The sequence below is a fragment of the Panulirus ornatus genome, chromosome 13 (assembly GCF_036320965.1).
Source record: "Panulirus ornatus isolate Po-2019 chromosome 13, ASM3632096v1, whole genome shotgun sequence".
Classification (NCBI taxonomy): domain Eukaryota; kingdom Metazoa; phylum Arthropoda; class Malacostraca; order Decapoda; family Palinuridae; genus Panulirus; species Panulirus ornatus.
This window is the reverse complement of record NC_092236.1, coordinates 10,145,295-10,166,027: the sequence shown is the minus strand read 5'-3', so window position 1 is coordinate 10,166,027 and position 20,733 is coordinate 10,145,295. Positions and strand designations below refer to the sequence as shown.

General features: G+C 41.0%; 2 protein-coding genes across 5 annotated transcripts; both read left to right on the top strand.

The window, feature by feature from the left end:
- Window positions 1-1,520: 1,520 nt before the first annotated feature.
- LOC139752722 (uncharacterized) lies at window positions 1,521-9,119 on the top strand. Of its 4 annotated transcripts, none has more exons than XM_071668550.1 (8): window positions 1,529-1,736; window positions 3,177-3,333; window positions 3,668-3,864; window positions 4,542-4,736; window positions 5,662-5,760; window positions 6,022-6,099; window positions 8,175-8,273; window positions 8,907-9,119. In XM_071668550.1, the coding sequence occupies exons 1-8, from the start codon at window positions 1,719-1,721 to the stop codon at window positions 9,045-9,047; spliced, it is 984 nt and encodes a 327-aa protein (XP_071524651.1). In that variant the 5' UTR covers window positions 1,529-1,718; the 3' UTR covers window positions 9,048-9,119. The 4 variants fall into 4 exon arrangements, with proteins under 4 accessions (XP_071524654.1, XP_071524651.1, XP_071524652.1 ...); XM_071668551.1 differs by lacking the exon at window positions 1,529-1,736 and adding an exon at window positions 1,743-2,002; XM_071668554.1 differs by lacking the exon at window positions 1,529-1,736 and adding an exon at window positions 1,763-1,862.
- A 793-nt stretch (window positions 9,120-9,912) lies between these two features.
- LOC139752588 (uncharacterized) lies at window positions 9,913-17,855 on the top strand. Its single transcript, XM_071668342.1, has 8 exons — window positions 9,913-10,536; window positions 11,012-11,189; window positions 11,472-11,665; window positions 14,659-14,853; window positions 15,210-15,308; window positions 15,824-15,901; window positions 16,154-16,252; window positions 16,489-17,855. Exons 1-8 carry the CDS (start codon window positions 10,534-10,536, stop codon window positions 16,636-16,638), a joined length of 996 nt encoding a protein of 331 aa, XP_071524443.1. The 5' UTR covers window positions 9,913-10,533; the 3' UTR covers window positions 16,639-17,855.
- Window positions 17,856-20,733: the final 2,878 nt, after the last annotated feature.

The following is a 20,733-nucleotide window of genomic DNA, read 5'->3' as shown; positions in this document are numbered from 1 at the left end:
TTTTCCCCAAGAGGAAATAAGTCCTTGTTATGAATGAGATCTCCCTAATGGCTCGAAATGATTGTACTTTTGAATTCTCAAAACTCCTCTGGATGATCTTCAGTAAGTCTGGAAATGGGAGTAATTCCCCGAGAACTAAAATAGGTGATCTTTGTGTATAAGAATGGGGCACATAGAGAAATTCTTTGCCTTAAGCCAGTGATTGGTATTTGGCAAAATAATGGATATAATCAGAGACCAATGATGGGACATATTGAAGCAATTGGCTTATTTATAAAGCAACAACAAGAATTAAGATCAAGATCTAACTATTCTGATTAGGGAGTGGACAGTATTTACTTAGACTGCAAGAAAACATATGGAACATGTTTATATGATTCATTGTCAGCCCAAACTAAAGCCATTGGAGGAATTAGTTGCGTGATGAACTGGATCCTACCAGGAGGGTAATTTTTTATAATACGCTGAGTAAAAAAAGTTTCAGAGGGCAGTGCTTTTGCAAATTGGTTTCACATCTTTATAAATGACATGCTGAATGACATCTAGTCTGATAACAAGCTATTCAAAGATAAAGATATTTTCAGAACAATGAAGAACCAAGGAGATAAAATTCTGCAAGAAGGTAATATGCTCAGGGGTGTATTAACAATTAAGATACAGAAGTTTGATCCAAAGGCCCAGAGACAACAATAGGGTGCGGAAAAAAAGAATGTAAAGTAGGGAACATTTTTGATGGGCCAGTTTATGTATGATGTAGAAACATTTGTAGACATGCCTATAGCCCCGATGTGTCAAGTTATATATACATATGTGTGTGTGTGTGTATAATTTTCATGACTTGTTAGGAAAGGGTTTGCTTCGTCATATCTGGAGAAAAATTAGCTGAAAGTACTACGGTGTGTGTTGCACAACAAGATTTCTGATGAATATTGCTTAGGTATTATTCAATTTCATTTTTGACTTTTTTTAATCGCTCCTAAAATCAGACTTGTCCAAATGCTCTCTCCCCTAAATCTGTTGTCATTAATCTATTCAGACCACTGGACAGCATACTGGATTACAGTGATTAATGGTAAGCTCTTACAAAATAAGAAAAGAAGAAAATATACAGTCCTTGTGTTAAGTAGCTGCAAAATGTTTGGAGAATAAGGAATAAGTAATGGAGAAATTACTGTTTCATACTTTTTTCTTTTGCGTCTCGGACAGTTCGACATGATAATGAAAGAACATCAACTTTAGCATCTTTTTGTAATGATAAAGCTATCCTGAGAAATCAGGAGTTATAAAATGCATGTAACTTTTTTTTTGCCTAGGAATAAAGAATAGGTAACAAATAATTATCTACTGACCTGAGCTCTCTACTGAGAGAAATATAACCATATCGTATTCTACTTAAAACTTTTTGTTTTCTCTGTACATGCTTTATTTCCTTTTCTAATACTTGTTCGACGTTTCCCGCAGTAGCGAGGAAACGCCATGAGCACACTATGAAAGGCCGCATCCATTCATCCATGATTTTGTTAAGTTTTATTCCCATACGTTTACAGGGTTTATTGTGTCTCATAACGTAGGACGTATACATTTTCGGCATAAAGGTATATGTAACCCAGGGTTGAATGTGTCACATAACGTAGGAAGTATCAGGTAAAAACTCCAAGGTTACATGCGGCCTTGGATCAACACGTGGAAGGAAAACTGAACTGTAAATTCTGGAAACTATGGTGGTCGGCGGTCGGGTGAGTTGCTGCCGTTTTGAAGTGGATTATACACGAAAGCAGTTGTGTAGTTCCCAGGCGGACTACTCCGTACAAGAAGCTACTTTAGTGATGTACGAGTGCCATTATTCTCACTAGCGTACGCAGGTGATGTTGCTAGTGATTCTGGGTGTCCGTTTGGCTTCATGGAATGAGGAAAGTCAGGTTCATTGCATGAGGAGACGCAGTTGTGTTTAGAAATAGAACTTACGTTCAATGCTTGACCGGCTTGACCTATGCAGACAAAGGTAATTCAGCCATCATTAAGCTGCAAGACAGTTTTAGTACTTTGGATAAAGTTTTATACGTATACGGTATGTATTGGCCTATATTTATTCTCCCTACACAGTTAAAAGCATTTCAAAGTGTAAGAGACCACGTGAAAATATTAGTTGTCATTTTCTGATATGTATATATCCTACCGTTTCATCTTTTACCAAGTCCCACTCATTCTCATTGTATGCCACCCTCCCTGGATATCAATATTTCTACACACAGGCCTCTTCCCAGGCTCATTAATTTTCACCACTTCGTTCCCTTACATCTCATTTCCTCTTTCTAAACCCAGTACAAACTTTCACACTCACCTCCACTAACAATTGATCATACATCCCACCTGTTGCCCCCTCAGTATGTACCCCCAACGCCTTTCACACGTAAATGTATTGCACACTTTTTCTTCAGCACAAGTCGACAGGTTGTTCCTCATTTTCATTAACACTGGGTATACCACGTCCCATAATTAACCCTCAACTGCCACATTTACTACTGCATTCACAGCCTTGACCACGGGGATTCGATTATTAGAAAACTATGTATATTTCTTCACTCCAGTAGTCACCAGGTGGATAAACACTGAATGTTGCCGACCTCTCGAAGTCTAACTTCATTCTTTCACATATCAATCTCGAACTCCTCCATCCATACTATAACAGTTCCACAGCTACTGAATAGGACAGTCAGGACATATCGTTGTGGTGGTTAGGAGAGGGGGGGATTAGTATCTATAGACATCAGAGAGAACAAGAAAAAAATGGAAGCTGAATAAATTGAAAACAAGAGAACAAATAAAATTAACTGAGAGATGCAGATTAGGAGTTGGTAATAGGCAAAGAGGTGGAAAAAGGGATGGAATAAATTTTCGGAAGGACCCTTGAATGTATCAAATGATAAGGTGGCGGATGGAGGTGTTTTGGGATTTGGTATGCAGAGTGAAAGAGTCCTGGTGAATGTTTTGGTAAAGAGAAATGCGGCATAGAGGCAGGATTACAGCGAATTTTCACAAGGAAGGGAGAGTGTTGTGCTTGGATAGTCAGGCTTTTCTGTGTGTATGGCCCAAAGATCAGATGCTTGAGGACTGTGACATTTGACTTTTAATGGTACTATATCAATCCTTAACATTAAGTAGATTTTTATTTGCAGTGGTGTGGGAGGCAGGGTCAGTGGATCACGTGGTGGATATGGGCGTCACTGTTGACGTTGATCCACATATTTCTTTGGCGGGAACGTCCACACACCGCCCAGATCCTCACTGTCGACAGTAATATGATTCTCATGAACTATAAACTGTGCGTTAAGAGTGAGTGTACAAGAAACATCCATATGTTGTTTTTTTTTTTCTGTACGAATTACTCGTGTTTTAATGTAATAACTTGGTCATGTAAGGGTAAAGTCTCCCTGAGGGTATGAGGGTTCACTAGTTGCACTATGATATGGCGGCACATGATCATTATCCAAACAATGGGAAAAAAAATTACTCTTCTAATTAAGAAAACTGATTTCAGCCTTCATCATTTTTGTTCTGTAGTTCTTGAATCCAGGTTATAAATCTGCACCACGATACCCAGCAAGAGTAAATATCATGTGTTCAGCATCGGTATGAATTCTGAGACGCCGAACCTTGTGTCCTGCAGAGACATGCTTGCGACGTAATCTTCGTCACCCTATCCTGGAGGCAGATGACATGCGTGTGGTGCGGCACCTGCGGCGGATGATGGACCCTCCACCCAGGGAGCCCGCGGGGCAGCTGGACCCCCAGCGCCCTCCGTGGCACACCATAACCTCCTACAACGCCACTGAGACGATCATCAGAGCCCTGTTGGGTAACACAGTAAGGAAAACAACGTCATAATAGGCCACAGGTGTTCTTTACATACTACATGTATGACTTCTAATATTTCACCCAAAAGTTACTGTTTTTCCAAGTCGCCGGAACCTAAGTTCTCTCACAAGTTATCTGTCACTGGAGTAGCCTGTAATAAGCAGCTCTGCTATTTGTTTTCAGCCCCTTGGTGGTAGATACAGCTCACCCCTCAGGTGACATAACGTTGGCCCTCGCAATCTACGGTTATTAGGTTAAAAAGGTGTGCTGGCCGCAACTGGTGTCTTTTAAGTCAGCTGTGGTGTACAGATGTACATAAAACAAATGATCTAACTCTGCTTAACACACATACACACACACACAGTCGAGACATCACAAGTGTAAAACTCTCTCCCCGTAGCACAAATTGACAAATTGTCGTCACAATCAGTAATAACACATTCGACTGGCAATATAAAGATGGGACGGTGAATCAGTGTAGGTTATTGCCTTGGCTACAACATACCAACTGGCTCCTACTATCAATTCTTGATCCTCTTACAGCCAAGTCGCTATAAAATTGTTTTACAGTGAGAAAATGGATATACTTAATATAGTTGTTTAAACTGTATGCTTCATTATGAAGAATATCTGATTTTTTTATTCACTTATTTTTCCTTTTTTCGTTTGCGTAAATAATGATGCAGGTGGGCGGTGTGTTCGTGGAGGTCGGGGCGCAGGATGGACTGTGGCTGAGTAACACTTGGTGGCTGGAGGCTGCCCGTGGCTGGCGAGGGCTGCTGCTGGAGGCCGACCCTCACAACTACCTCCAGCTCCGATCCTCACCCAGGGCCTCCACCTCACTCCCCGTCTGTGTCACTACTAGCGAAGCACCGAGAAAGGTCAGTTTACGACACTCTGCAGTGTGTAGCTATACCACGCTATCACTGACTTTGTTGCTGCTGCACTGTTACCCAGTCACTGTATTTGATAGATTAACAGAATACATATAAACTAGCGTCTGGTAGCTTTTAAAGTTTTACCTGCCCGTTCCAAAGAAATTTGACATACAGCGAAGTTTTTCGATAGATGGTCTCAGAATGACGTCGTCGGCCTTGGTGACCCTGGCAATCGATAGGCCTAAAGCCGAGAGAAAACGAGCTACCACTGATGCATTTATTTTCACCTGGGCACCAAGGCTGTAAGAGCGACTGACAGCACTTATTAACGGTCCCAACATTATTGTCAACACGGGTGTTCTGTAGGGTGAAAAGCTGTATCATATCACTTCTTTGGTGTTGCTCTTTAGCTGAGACAGTCCACATTTCTGGAATATATTTCATGGGAGATTACTATTTAACCTGTAGTACACTTTTGTCGACCAGTTTTTTTTTTATATCATTCTGGAATGGGATTCCCCCTGCCCGCTACACGCTGTGGAACAAACCTTTCTTTATGAGAGTAAGTTTTTCTTTTTAATTTCTCTCGCGGACTCTTTCCGCCCCGCAGTAGAATTCCTCACAGAGGTGAATTTACGTTCATCGAAAGTAGTGAAATGTTAAGCGGGATCTCTTTCCGTCATTGCAGTGCGGAAACAGACAGTACATTTGCTCGCATATGTTTCTAGGTGAAATAAACTGAGTTTCCTTCCCAGAATAGTGTCTCAATTGATTTTTTTCTGTAATTTGTTCTTGAAATTGCATCTCTCATTGAGGAGATTGTCTTGATGCCTGACCCCTTATGAGACAGTCATTCCCGCTTCCTTTCCCCAAACTGACCTTCTCCTCAGTAGCCTAACATTGCTAACACAGACTGGTACCTCCACAGGAGACGCTGGTCCGTGTAAGACGGTCAGAAGGGTGGAACACCACCATCGGCATGCACCAGCGAGGCCGCACCATGCTCGTCCAGTACGCTACGTCCGCGGTCGGTCAACCTCCTTCCCTTAACCTTACTTGCTCTTGGCTTGTGCTAATTTTTGATTGACCTGTTCATTAATTCAGTCTGTATTGCATGATTACTTCTCCCAATTATTACGCCTTAATTACACAAAGAGAAAGATTCTGCTGAAAACAAATGTGCTGGAATTTTGCTTCAACTTACTCATTATTTTGATTGGAAGTAACGAAGTTATATGAGAATTTAAGATCACCATTATATGACAGCCTATGGTAATCGTATCCACAGGACGTGTACCTCGGACAGACGTGGAATGCCATCTGCTACCCGTTCCTCTCAGTCGTGGCGGCTGCTGGTTTCAAGCGGGTGTGTATGTGTTAGATATACTTCATATAACGTTTTTTTTTTTTTTTTTTTTTTTTTTATACTTTGTCGCTGTCTCCCGCGTTTGCGAGGTAGCGCAAGGAAACAGACGAAAGAAATGCCCCCCCCCCCCATACACATGTACATACACACGTCCACACACGCAAATATACATACCTACACAGCTTTCCATGGTTTACTTCAGACGCTTCACATGCCTTGCTTCAATCCACTGACAGCACGTCAACCCCTGTATACCACATGACTCCAATTCACTCTATTTCTTGCCCTCCTTTCACCCTCCTGCATGTTCAGGCCCCGATCACACAAAATCTTTTTCACTCCATCTTTCCACCTCCAATTTGGTCTCCCTCTTCTCCTCGTTCCCTCCACCTCCGACACATATATCCTCTTGGTCAATCTCTCCTCACTCATTCTCTCCATGTGCCCAAACCATTTCAAAACACCCTCTTCTGCTCTCTCAACCACGCTCTTTTTATTTCCACACATCTCTCTTACCCTTACGTTACTTACTCGATCAAACCACCTCACACCACACATTGTCCTCAAACATCTCATTTCCAGCACATCCATCCTCCTGCGCACATCTCTATCCATAGCCCACGCCTCGCAACCATACAACATTGTTGGAACCACTATTCCCTCAAACATACCCATTTTTGCTTTCCGAGATAGTGTTCTCGACTTCCACACATTTTTCAAGGCTCCCAAAATTTTCGCCCCCTCCCCCACCCTATGATCCACTTCCGCTTCCATGGTTCCATCCGCAGACAGATCCACTCCCAGATATCTAAAACACTTCACTTCCTCCAGTTTTTCTCCATTCAAACTCACCTCCCAATTGACTTGACCCTCACCCCTACTGTACCTAATAACCTTGCTCTTATTCACATTTACTCTCAACTTTCTTCTTCCACACACTTTACCAAACTCAGTCACCAGCTTCTGCAGTTTCTCACATGAATCAGCCACCAGCGCTGTATCATCAGCGAACAACAACTGACTCACTTCCCAAGCTCTCTCATCCCCAACAGACTTCATACTTGCCCCTCTTTCCAGGACTCTTGCATTTACCTCCCTTACAACCCCATCCATAAACAAATTAAACAACCATATAACGTATTTTACATAAAAAGCTTTATACTCGTGGAACCCCATCTCGAGTTTTTTTCAGTCATACCACTTTTTCAACTTTTTTGTGCTGTTCATGTTCACTGCTTCAATGCTCGCTTTACTCCATGCATTCAGTGCTCATACTTCTGTACATATTTTCTCACAAGCTTCATGCTTAATTTCTAGTTATGGCCACTGGTTATTCTACCTTCTCTTCCTTCGAAGATTTGTTCATTGCGGATGTCATCAGACCAGCTTGAAAGCTTAAAAGTAGTGATCGCGTGTACATTATCAGTCTAACATTCTCGTATCTTAACATCTCTGACGTCTCTGAGATACTGGTGGGGCTGTTCCGTTCAGTAGCCTCTTTTCATGCCTTCAGTTGTTTGCCTTCTGATTGTACTGTCTTCTCTGATTTTCTCTCCTTCTTCCATTTGGTCTGTCACTTGAATTCCTTCTTGTTTATATAAAAAAAAAAGTGTCTTATCCTGCTTTAGTAACTCACATTAACCTATGTTGAACTCAGTAACTATTGGTCGTCCTGTTAAATATTGACTATATCTTCAAATTCTCTTCGCTTCTTTTGTCTCAGAAACTGCATTTGGCTTGTGTATAGCCTGTGATTGTCTTTTAATCAGCATTTCATCTTTTCTATCCTTTCGTTTGGAATATGGTCTATTTGGTATGTTGACATTATATTTTCCTTCAGTATAAAAGTTTCATCTTAAATTTGATTGTGAAATTTTAGCTTGTAAAAGTTCTTACAATGATAACTGTAAAATAACTGTATGATGATTTTTTTTCATCAGCTGATCATTTATTGATGTTTTTGCAAGTTCTCTTAAAACAGAGAGCAATAACCGAATAAGTATTCCTTCGATTAGTATTGTTCATCTTTGTAAGTAAAAGGTGTATTTTCATAATTCAGTTAATCTTTCCCGTAGATAGATCTACTAATGTTTGATGTGGCAGGCGGTGGGTTTGAACTTGTTCAAGAGTTCATGACGGCAAACGAAGACTTTAAGAATCCTTACAAAGTGCAGGTAAATGGATATACATTTGTTTCTCTTTGTTTATGGGGCTTGTAAAGTTTTGTATGTAAACTGTCTGACTAATGCTAATGTTTCTAACGTGATTATATATATATATATATATATATATATATATATATATATATATATATATATATATATATATATATATATATATATATATATTCCTATGAGTCCACGGGGAAAATGAAACACGAAAAGTTTCCAAGTGCACTTTCGTGTAATAATCACACACATCATCAGGGGAGACACAAGAAAGGAATATAAACATGTTTTGGACAATCAAATGTTTACCAAATGGCGTCCTAGCTTCGTCTCTTCGATGTATATCAACTGACTGTTATATTCCTCTCTTGTGTCTCCCCTGATAATGTGATTATTACACGAAAGTGCACTTGGAAACTTTTCGTGTTTCATTTTCCCCGTGGACTCATAGGAATATCTTGATCACGCGCAAAATTGTGATCCTTTCCAATATATATATATATATATATATATATATATATATATATATATATATATATATATATATATATATATAGAGAGAGAGAGAGAGAGAGAGAGAGAGAGAGAGAGATGCCAGCGTTTAAATCGGTGCTGAACATGAACTTGATATGTTGACAGGTGATCCTCTACCAGGATACTTCGCTAGTGGACGAAGCACAGCGGGCCCGGGACGCCAGTGAACTAGGATACACCCACCTGCCAGTATCCGCGGCACACTTCCTCCTCATACACAACTCCCTAAACTTTGTCGTCGGCTGAGTGTGTCCTGCATCATTTCAGCAACCAGGGGACAAACTCAGAATTAAATATCAACAATAAACCTGAAACAAACGAAAAGAAGCTTTGTCAGTAATTTCCTTTTATGTGCATAGAAACAGAGGTGGTTATTCTTTGTGTTTGTGATGCTATCGCGGGAATTAGGGAACACACACACACACACACACACACACACACACATATATATATATATATATATATATATATATATATATATATATATATATATATATATTATACTATTCGCCATTTTCCGCGTTAGCGAGGTAGCGTTGAGAACAGAAAACTGAGCCTTTGAAGGAAATCCTCACTTGGCCCCCTTCTCTGTTCCTTCTGGAAAATTAAAAACGAGAGGGGAGGATTTCCAGCACCCCGCTCCCTCCCCTTTTAGTCGCCTTCTACGACACGCAGGGAATACGTGAAAGATGCCAGAATCTTTCAAAGTTACTTTAGCGGTGTACTACCCTCTCCAATTAGAACGATCACCAGGAAAAAAAAATTGGAACGTTTGTAATTTCCATAACGTTTCAACTTGAATGAACTGTAACTTTAGTGGGTGTTAAGGTACTGAATTAACGAACCAGTAGAACTTGTACATCATAAATTGAACTCTCTTGTCTAGATGTATTTTCAGCACATTATCAAATTAGAGTTCAAGGTAAGGTACTGAACTTGTACATCATAAATTGAACTCTCTTGTCTAGATGTATTTTCAGCAAAATATCAAACAAGAGTTCAAGGTAAGGTACCAAAACCGTGCAGGAAAACTGAACGGAATATTGTTTGTGTGCGCGGCAGCTACCTCCTGGCACCTCAGTAAGTCAATATACTCCGCGCCTACGGTTTCACGTGCAACAAGGATCATAGTATTTGGCCTTAGTAATATGTTTAGCACCTTAAGGTGTTTAAAATTTTTTCGGTTGGTGGTTAGTATATAACGGTCTGAATGACCTCGGCAATTGATAGGCCTAAGCCCAACTAACCAGCCGACTGTGCCACTCATTAATTGAATTTCTGTACTACGTTACCATTAATGAACGCAAATACGTGTATTGGAAAGTTACCAAAGGTGTACTGCGATGTCCAAGTGTTCGAGTTTTGTATTTCCAGTTTTCTTTTTTTGACAAAGCTCAAAGTACATTAGTCTTTGAAACCTCACTGTGTTCGTTAAAACAACGTATATATTCAGGACTTAGTACCCGAAATTCAAATTGATCGGATTCAAATTGGGAACTCTTATCCCTTATGGATACTATTTTGTTTATTTGATAATATTTTGACATTTGATCAGTTTATCAAAAGTATCTTACTGAACTGAGGAAAATTTCATGATTGCACAAGTTTATAAACACGCTAGCGTTAGAAACAGCAAGCTGGCAAGATGATTGGTTGAGCATATTGATAAATATTGTCTGCAAAGGAGCAACAGTGAAATTGTTACCCAGAAATTTCCTTGAACATCAGACTAATGGTAAGAAGTTACAATAACTTTAACTTTGTCAGTGATTATAGTAAGATGTTTAAGTTGTAGGATTGTAGCTGATTTAAGGGATCTGTGTAATGTAGGATTTATAGTTCAGTTTGATACATTAAAGTAATGAGGGATTTAGCTCTAAGTATGCTTCTGAATCACTGATAACAAAGTAAAGTAGATCTTAATTGCAGGAGTCAAGTTTACGTGTTAACAATTTCATAGATTGTGACGCGTGGGCAATATGTATATGGAGCTGATTATTAAGCTTTGGTGGTTGGTTATAAAATTCGAGCGAGAAGGTTCACCATGTGTGTGTTTGTGTTCCTCTGATCAGAGTAAGAGCAAGTAATGAATTGAGGATCGATTTTCCTGGGAGGCTGGTCGTTGCGACGTGTTCTTTTTAAATCTAGTGCAACTTGTGATTAAATGTTATATGGTGTTCACGGTCCTTCATAGCTTTTCGAATTTTCAGGTCAGGAGAAAACAGTCAACTTATACGTTGTTGTACACTTGGGCGGCGGTGCTGACTCTGTTGGAAGTACGCCTGGCCAGACAGTTCTGGGGTGGGCTGCCGCTCGCCCCAACAGCGCATTCTACCCCTCCTCACATCCACCCGTCGTCAAGCCACTCTTCTTCAACACCTGTTTGTCGTGAGTTCTTCACTAGGGACAACTTGAGAGCTCAGCCCACGTTTACATATACGGTCGAGGGACTGAACTAGAACTGGGTGTCCGAACCTGATTACGAAATAATAGAATCACTTAGAGTATGTTGTTGGTAATGACTGTTGACTTTCTGAACAGCTGGCATATAACTAAGGACGCCCGTACTGCCAGTGTGGGCGCTCCTCAAGTTAGAGAACACTGCACTGATGATTGACAATGATAATCTGCCACTGAGCCATATTAGCTATTGTTTGTTGCGCTCGGCAGGTCGATGTTTTCGCCAGTACCTGCGGCAGCCGGTGACGTGGCGGGACGAGCGTTTGGTGCGCCACCTGAGGTCCAGCATGGAGTCCCTGCCTCAGCTACCCCGCCAGCGGCTCCACCCTCACATCCCGCCTTGGTCGCACATTCCCTCTTATAACGCTACTGAGGACATCATAAGAAAACTTTTTCAAGAAAAGGTATAGTTTTTGATTATTTTTATCCTCTTTACATTATATGTCCTGGAGTTGTATGTCTAAAGGTTTATAGGAATATATATACATATATATATATATATATATATATATATATATATATATATATATATATATATATATATATATATATATATATATCTGGGAGTGGATCTGTCAGCGGATGGAACCATGGAAGCGGAAGTGGATCATAGGGTGGGGGAGGGGGCGAAAATTTTGGGAGCCTTGAAAAATGTGTGGAAGTCGAGAACATTATCTCGGAAAGCAAAAATGGGTATGTTTGAAGGAATAGTGGTTCCAACAATGTTGTATGGTTGCGAGGCGTGGGCTATGGATAGAGTTGTGCGCAGGAGGATGGATGTGCTGGAAATGAGATGTTTGAGGACAATGTGTGGTGTGAGGTGGTTTGATCGAGTAAGTAACGTAAGGGTAAGAGAGATGTGTGGAAATAAAAAGAGCGTGGTTGAGAGAGCAGAAGAGGGTGTTTTGAAATGGTTTGGGCACATGGAGAGAATGAGTGAGGAAAGATTGACCAAGAGGATATATGAGGTGGAGGGAACGAGGAGAAGAGGGAGACCAAATTGGAGGTGGAAAGATGGAGTGAAAAAGATTTTGTGTGATCGGGGCCTGAACATGCAGGAGGGTGTAAGGAGGGCAAGGAATAGAGTGAATTGGAGCGATGTGGTATACAGGGGTTGACGTGCTGTCAGTGGAGTGAATCAAGGCATGTGAGGCGTCTGGGGTGGACCATGGAAAGCTGTGTAGGTATGTATATTTGCGTGTGTGGACATGTGTATGTACATGTGTATGGGGGGGGGGGGGGTTGGGCCATTTCTTTCGTCTGTTTCCATGCGCTACCTCGCAAACGCGGGAGACAGCGACAAAGTAAAAAAAAAAAAAAAAAAAAAAAAAAAAAAATATATATATATATATATATATATATATATATATATATATGAAAGCCGGCAAGGCAGCAGGTTTGGATGGTATTGCAGTGGAATTTATTAAAAAAGGGGGTGACTGTATTGTTGACTGGTTGGTAAGGTTATTTAATGTATGTATGACTCATGGTGAGGTGCCTGAGGATTGGCGGAATGCGTGCATAGTGCCATTGTACAAAGGCAAAGGGGATAAGAGTGAGTGCTCAAATTACAGAGGTATAAGTTTGTTGAGTATTCCTGGTAAATTATATGGGAGGGTATTGATTGAGAGGGTGAAGGCATGTACAGAGCATCAGATTGGGGAAGAGCAGTGTGGTTTCAGAAGTGGTGGAGGATGTGTGGATCAGGTGTTTGCTTTGAAGAATGTATGTGAGAAATACTTAGAAAAGCAATGGATTTGTATGTAGCATTTATGGATCTGGAGAAGGCATATGATAGAGTTGATAGAGATGCTCTGTGGAAGGTATTAAGAATATATGGTGTGGGAGGAAAGTTGTTAGAAGCAGTGAAAAGTTTTTATCGAGGATGTAAGGCATGTGTACGTGTAGGAAGAGAGGAAAGTGATTGGTTGTCAGTGAATGTAGGTTTGCGGCAGGGGTGTGTGATGTCTCCATGGTTGTTTAATTTGTTTATGGATGGGGTTGTTAGGGAGGTAAATGCAAGAGTTTTGGAAAGAGGGGCAAGTATGAAGTCTGTTGGGGATGAGAGAGCTTGGGAAGTGAGTCAGTTGTTGTTCACTGATGATACAGCGCTGGTGGCTGATTCATGTGAGAAACTGCAGAAGCTGGTGACTGAGTTTGGTAAAGTGTGTGGAAGAAGAAAGTTAAGAGTAAATGTGAATAAGAGCAAGGTTATTAGGTACAGTAGGGTTGAGGGTCAAGTCAATTGGGAGGTGAGTTTGAATGGAGAAAAACTGGAGGAAGTGAAGTGTTTTAGATATCTGGGAGTGGATCTGTCAGCGGATGGAACCATGGAAGCGGAAGTGGATCATAGGGTGGGGGAGGGGGCGAAAATTCTGGGGGCCTTGAAGAATGTGTGGAAGTCGAGAACATTATCTCGGAAAGCAAAAATGGGTATGTTTGAAGGAATAGTGGTTCCAACAATGTTGTATGGTTGCGAGGCGTGGGCTATGGATAGAGTTGTGCGCAGGAGGATGGATGTGCTGGAAATGAGATGTTTGAGGACAATGTGTGGTGTGAGGTGGTTTGATCGAGTGAGTAACGTAAGGGTAAGAGAGATGTGTGGAAATAAAAAGAGCGTGGTTGAGAGAGCAGAAGAGGGTGTTTTGAAGTGGTTTGGGCACATGGAGAGAATGAGTGAGGAAAGATTGACCAAGAGGATATATGTGTCGGAGGTGGAGGGAACGAGGAGAAGAGGGAGACCAAATTGGAGGTGGAAAGATGGAGTGAAAAAGATTTTGTGTGATCGGGGCCTGAACATGCAGGAGGGTGAAAGGAGGGCAAGGAATAGAGTGAATTGGAGCGATGTGGTATACCGGGGTTGACGTGCTGTCAGTGGATTGAATCAAGGCATGTGAAGCGCCTGGGGTAAACCATGGAAAGCTGTGTAGGTATGTATATTTGCGTGTGTGGACGTATGTATATACATGTGTATGGGGGGGGTTGGGCCATTTCTTTCGTCTGTTTCCTTGCGCTACCTCGCAAACGCGGGAGACAGCGACATATATATATATATATATATATATATATATATATATATATATATATATATATATATATATATATGTGTGTGTGTGTGTGTGTGTGTGTGTGTATGATGCAGAGGTTATGGCTCATCCAGATTATACTCCTTTTTGTATTGACAATAATACAACCTCGCCAAAGGCATCTTTTCTCTCTCGCTAAAACCTCATGCAGTTAAGAGTCCGGCACCATCTATATAATGTAAAATACATATTGTATATAGATAGATACTATCTTTTTATATACGTTAATCCGTAAGGATAACTGCACATTTTGATACATATCTAATGACATAGTTTGACCAAAAATACATTCGTGTATGTTACACATGCAGGTGGGCGGTGTGTTCGTGGAGGTCGGGGCGCAGGATGGGTTGTGGCTGAGTAACACTTGGTGGCTGGAGGCTGCCCGTGGCTGGCGAGGGCTGCTGCTGGAGGCCGACCCTCACAACTACCTCCAGCTCCGATCCTCCCCAAGGACCTCCACCACACTCCCCGTCTGTGTCACCACCGACCTCATCGTAAAGAAGGTAATCAAATTTTTATATTTCAGGAATATATCTCACGCCATTGACATTTGGCATTATAGTCTTATTGTAGAAAAATACATAGACGGTACTGTTGTTAGCAAGATCCGTACAAGCTGATATAAAACCGGTTCATATGCGTACTGTAATAGCTTAGAAATGTTTTGTTTCATGTCTATGGTCTATATCTTTCTATTTTCATATGCGGTCTAATTTTCATGATTATAGAATGCATAGAAGCCTGATTTTTTTGCGTATCTGATATGTAATCTAGAATTGGTTGACTTTCTAGAATTATTTCATTTTCATAAAGTAATTATGCCTGTTAGTAGTACTAGTACTCTTTCCTACTACCCCAGGAGGTGATGGTCCGCTCTCGCTCTCCAAATAACATCACCGAGACAGTGTACCGGACTCAACAGGGAAAGTCCAAACTCCTGAAATACGCCACAAAATCAGTAAGTCATTCTGATTATGCTAGCTCTCCTACTGACTTTTTACGTCAGACCTTTTTTTCGGTAATGGAAAATAAAGTGGTGGCAGGAGGTACTGATAAGCTGTGGTAGTAAGAAGTGATGAAGTTGTGTTTGGCAGTAGTGGGGAATGAACAAGCTGACAAGGTGATAGGTTGGAGGTCAGAGTTATACAAATAAAGTATTTCTTGATTAGTTATAGCCATATATGTTTTATAAGTGTAACTGAGATAGGTAGTCCAGCGACATGAAGGGAGAAAGCCTGGCTTGCGGGTTGTTAATTTACCACTGACTGTATATTGGTCAGTCCAGATACCAACGTCTTAAGAGAGTCATTCCTGCACACTCCAGTCTTCTCTACCATTTCAAACTATTCCTTCCCCTGTCCCGCCTCTTCCTCCTCTCCCTCAAAAATGTCGTCCTCACATCCTCCTATGGTGGATTATTACTTCTGCCTCAGCCTGCCTTGGGCAATATCAAACATATGTATTGTTCCGTAGGACATTAACTTCGGGGAGACCTGGACTACCACCTGCTACCCGTTGCTGTCCGTCCTGACCGCCGCCAGGTATGATCAGGTCAGTACCAAAGATACACCAGCCAGGGAGTATGTCACGAGGAATGTCTCAGGAGTGAACGCAAGGAATAGATAAATTTCCGGTAGTGCATAGTAGAAACGACGTGGATATAATTGATTTAAGTTAGTTTGGCTTCAAATGGTAATTCAAAGCCTATAATAATTGTGTGGACTTATCTCTATTACTCGCATTAAGAAACGTGTGAGAAATTCAAACCTATTTTGCTAATGACAGGACCTTAATGCCCACCAGGTGGACCTCTTGATCCTGGACATATCTGGTGGAGGCTACGAGATGACGATAGATTTTCTTTCTATGAACAAGGCACTTGGCAACCCCTTCTTCGTCAAGGTGCGTGGGTGGTTACACTACCTAACCATCGTGTCTCATGCAAGAGTGATGTGGTTATAGACAATGCATTACTAAGCATTTTTTTCACCTAATACATATGGATCCTTGCCCCTGTACCACTGGACACACACACACACACACACACACACACACATATATATATATATATATATATATATATATATATATATATATATATATATATATATATATATATAAGTTTGTACTGATTGCAGGTGATCTTGTATCAAGACAACGAGCTGCCGCAGTTCTTTAGTCTGGAGGATGTCAGGGACGGCTTTAAGAAATATGGTTATAATTTGATAAAGATCAGACAGAACCACTACCTCCTTCATCACAACTCCATGAATGTTGCTGTCGTCTAGTGACCAACAGCAGCGCATCGATTCCCCTGTGACAACTCAAGTCATCCGATTTTCCCACTGTTGTATACTCTTTCAAACAATGACTGAGTTTTCCTTTTTTTCTTTAAGTATGTACTCATTACCAATATTTGTTTGAGATTCATTACACATACAGAATTCACATATGTAATAAACCGTTGGTATACATTAAGGAGGTAACGCGATTATGGTGAGTAAATGTACAGTTTAAAAGATGATTTGTATTACGTTACGAATATTTGTAAGAGTCAATAGTCCCCCATAAATCTAAGGGGTGAATAGAATCGTTTTCTGTGAAGTTGTATGACCAAAATATTAGATTAGCGAGAACATTTACAAATTTATGTGTTCACTATTATCGTTAAGATATTTATCTACTTATCACTTATTTATACAGGCATTAAAAAGGCTTTACATTCATCTCTAGTACTAGAGTGAATAAACTTAACAGATGAAAGTCTTGCACGTCTTGCAACTGAGTAAATTATAGGTTCAATATTGCATTTCGTAAATGTTATGCAGTGTAATTCATTCGAGGCATTCTTTCTATAAATGTATTCACGAATCCTTTGTACTTTTTCAAATCTTTTCGTATATATTACTACATATTACTTTTGTAGCGACTCTTGTCATTCTTTCACCCCCAGAGCATTGTGCTGCTTAAGATGGAAACATGTGCTTTGGACGAACTCTCTTTGTTTTCCGGGTGTAACTGTGGTGTTGAAAAGCCTGTGTTCAGTAACTTAGATTCAAGAGGCAGTGAAACATTTTAATGTGAATGAACTACCAGAAGTTTCTCTTGCATGGAGTGATAAAGAATTAGTCAGAGAAATGATGAATAACATACCTTGTACGAACAAGTGGACCTCATTTCTTGTTCACAACTGCATTGTTGATACACATTCCAAAATACGGTAAGTCTAATTGTTAATTTCATACACATTTTTTTTTTACTCAACAAAACTTGCATATCTTTCATATAAGGTTTAACTGGTTTGATCCATTGTTACCTAAGGTAAACAAGGTGAATGCGGTTTGCTGGTAATTTTACCTTGTTTAGCATCCTCCATGTGGTAAACCCTGGGTTTTTAGAACTGTTTATGCTTTGTTTTGCTTTTATGTTCAGAATGTTTTTGTGTTATCCAAAGCTCTGTCCGATTTTGTCACATGTGTAGTACAGTAAACGATATCTCCTTAACTATGAGAATATCTTTACAAGTACCATTTAATACTTGGCGAAGCCATTGTCCGGAGGAGGCAGGGCCTGCCAGCGTAACTTAAAACTGCTACCAAGGGAGATTGTAAGATGTAAGGTATCACAGAGCCCCTGCTAGAAAATGACCGAGTCATACCTTCCACGAAAGTACGTCTGTCTTGACTAAGGAGTACTGAAATGATACCTGGGACCATCTTACAACCTCCTGTTACGTTTGTTAGTCTCATTAAACTTACGTAACGAGCAAGGCTTATCTTATGCATGCACTATACACCAGTCCTTTTTTTTTTTTTCTTAACCTCACGTCTTCACAATGACCTGCTGATTTTTAGATTTTCTCTTTTGCTTCTTTCAGAAACAGGCCTTGATGATAACTTGCTTCCGTTCTCTGTAGCTTGCGTCATAAAGCACACATTGAGGTGAGTGAGTCAACCACCTCTTTATGGTAGTTTGTGTCGTCACTCGTGATTGTTGTTGTGGTATGTACCTGTCTCTGCATGGTGTGGTGACCCGGCTGGTGCTTAGTATCATCATCATCACCTATACCATTGCCACCATCACCATAAACACACGAACTCCCATAAAGTACTGCCATTACCCCCACAGTATCTACCACGGCTATCATCATGATGGTTACCACCGACATCACCACAAGCTTTTCCATCACTTTCATGATCAACACCACCGCTGGTAACCCTTCACCACGACCACAGCAACAGCTTGATGTGGTATCTCTCGCCCCACTGTACATCCTTGACTATTCCCCCCCTCCCTCTTTAACTACCAGCACTATCAACTGCACCACTACCACCATTGCCACCATCCACCGTAAGTACTACCACCATCCTCATCACCACATGGTGTGATATCTCTCGTCCCTACCCACACGCTTGACTACCTCACCATCACCACCACCACCACATGTTGTGGTTTCTCCCACTCCGTCCCACACCCTTGATCACCGCCACCAAGTGTTGGGGCTCCCAATGGAGAACACCTCGGGTCGCTGACGTCATTTGAGTGATGGCAACCACATGAGATTTTTCATAGAACCAGAAATAGGAATCATACACCGCGCTCTCTTATTTGCTCATTTGTTAGTCGTTTAGAATTACTCTGAGAGGTCGCAAGTAAAGAAAGATGGATGCACTTGTTTACATGCATACAGTTTCACGTTAATCATAACTAATTTGAGGTGATTTGATATTTGTTGTTTTCATGTCACGTGTACGAGAGTAAGCGTGTATCACGAACAAATATAGATGTGCAAACATAAAAAACTTGAAGCATATACATGCATGGACATAAACACACACAGGCATAGGGAAAGATGCTGAAAAACACACACACACACACACACACACACACACACACACACACACACACACACATACAAACGTACGCAAACACAGATACAAGCACGTATGCAAACACGCGCACGAATGCGCGCACGCGGGTGGGGGCGTAGTGTTGATGTGTCAAAAGGAACTACATCCGTCCCGCCTGTGTTGAAATTCTCGAGGGTGAGGAGGTAACGTGGGTTGGTTTTGTACTGTACACTTTCCCGCTCAACTCCGTCTGTCATTCACTGCGTCCTGCATCATCTGCCACGCTATTCCTAAGGTGTTACACTGGAAGACAGTCTTACAAGCAACTCAGATTACCCTAAATCAGGTAGCACAGTGTCGAGATACGAGCAGTGCTGTATAGGGGGTGTTGAAGTTAACCCCACACGTCTCCAGGAACTGCTGCATTTACCGCAGGTTGTAAACCTCCTCTACACACCACATTGGACTTTCCATTGATATATCTGGTCAGTACCCACCACCCCAGCCGTTGCTACTCATCGATTGTTGCATAAGCATATCGGTTCTCTGCTCACCCTCACGACGACTGAATGATCAGGACATAGCAGGAAGGTCGCCGATTCGACAGTAAGCCATCTTAAGCAATGAACTGTCCAGTATCCCGAGGTTGAAGTACATAGCGTGGATGGCGGTGAAGCTAAACGGTCAAATTTCATCTGCAACATCACGGAAGCCGATTATCACTTCTCATCCGGGCGATCTTTATATAAAGCTCCACGCAGATGGCATGTCCTGCTGGATCACACAACTCGCGTTCGGATGCTAATGGAGCAACTAAGCTGAGCAGTCTGCCACAGCGTCAGTGCTCCCTTGTGTTGTCCCATCCTCGTAAATGATGACGTCACGGATGTAACTCTTCGATGAAAGGACGTGATGACGACTCCGCCACTGGTGTCGGAATGACGACGGCTCTGTCGACTACTACTACTACTACTACTACTACTACTAACCCCCCCCCCCCAGAACAACCCTCGACATCCTCCAAAACTGGACCGCCGCAAATATTTCATCGTCAGTAGAAGTCTTGCAAGTCAGCCTTGCTTTCAGTCATGTCCCAAGCCCTGTTGTCTCACTGGGTCCCTCCAAGGTGTGCAGTCTACAAAGCTCCTCTCTGTAGCTTTGGATGACAAGATGCTCTGTGAGGAACACGTCAGTGTTCTCGTCAAATATTCCAAGTTTCGTTTCTGCATTCTTCGTCGACTCGGGGCATTTGGGAACCATAAACCTAAGCTTAAGAACATTTATGTTTATATTGTAAAAAAAAACTATGCTGTTTATTGTTATAATTACTATTGTCTTTATTATTATTATTATTATTATTATTATTATTATTATTATCATTATTATTATCATTATTATTATTATTATTATTATTATTATTATTATCATTATTATTATCATTATTATTATTATTATTATTATTATTATTATTATTATCATTATTATCATCATCATCATCATCATTAGAAATAATAATAGTAGTAGTGGTGGTAG

Coding starts and splice junctions, on each gene's coding strand:
- LOC139752722 (XM_071668550.1), top strand. Junction 3,865..4,541: donor GAGCCCTGTTGGGTAACACA/GTAAGGAAAACA, acceptor ATAATGATGCAG/GTGGGCGGTGTGTTCGTGGA. Junction 8,274..8,906: donor AGAATCCTTACAAAGTGCAG/GTAAATGGATAT, acceptor ATATGTTGACAG/GTGATCCTCTACCAGGATAC.
- LOC139752588 (XM_071668342.1), top strand. Junction 11,190..11,471: donor TTCTTCAACACCTGTTTGTC/GTGAGTTCTTCA, acceptor TGCGCTCGGCAG/GTCGATGTTTTCGCCAGTAC. Junction 16,253..16,488: donor GCAACCCCTTCTTCGTCAAG/GTGCGTGGGTGG, acceptor TACTGATTGCAG/GTGATCTTGTATCAAGACAA.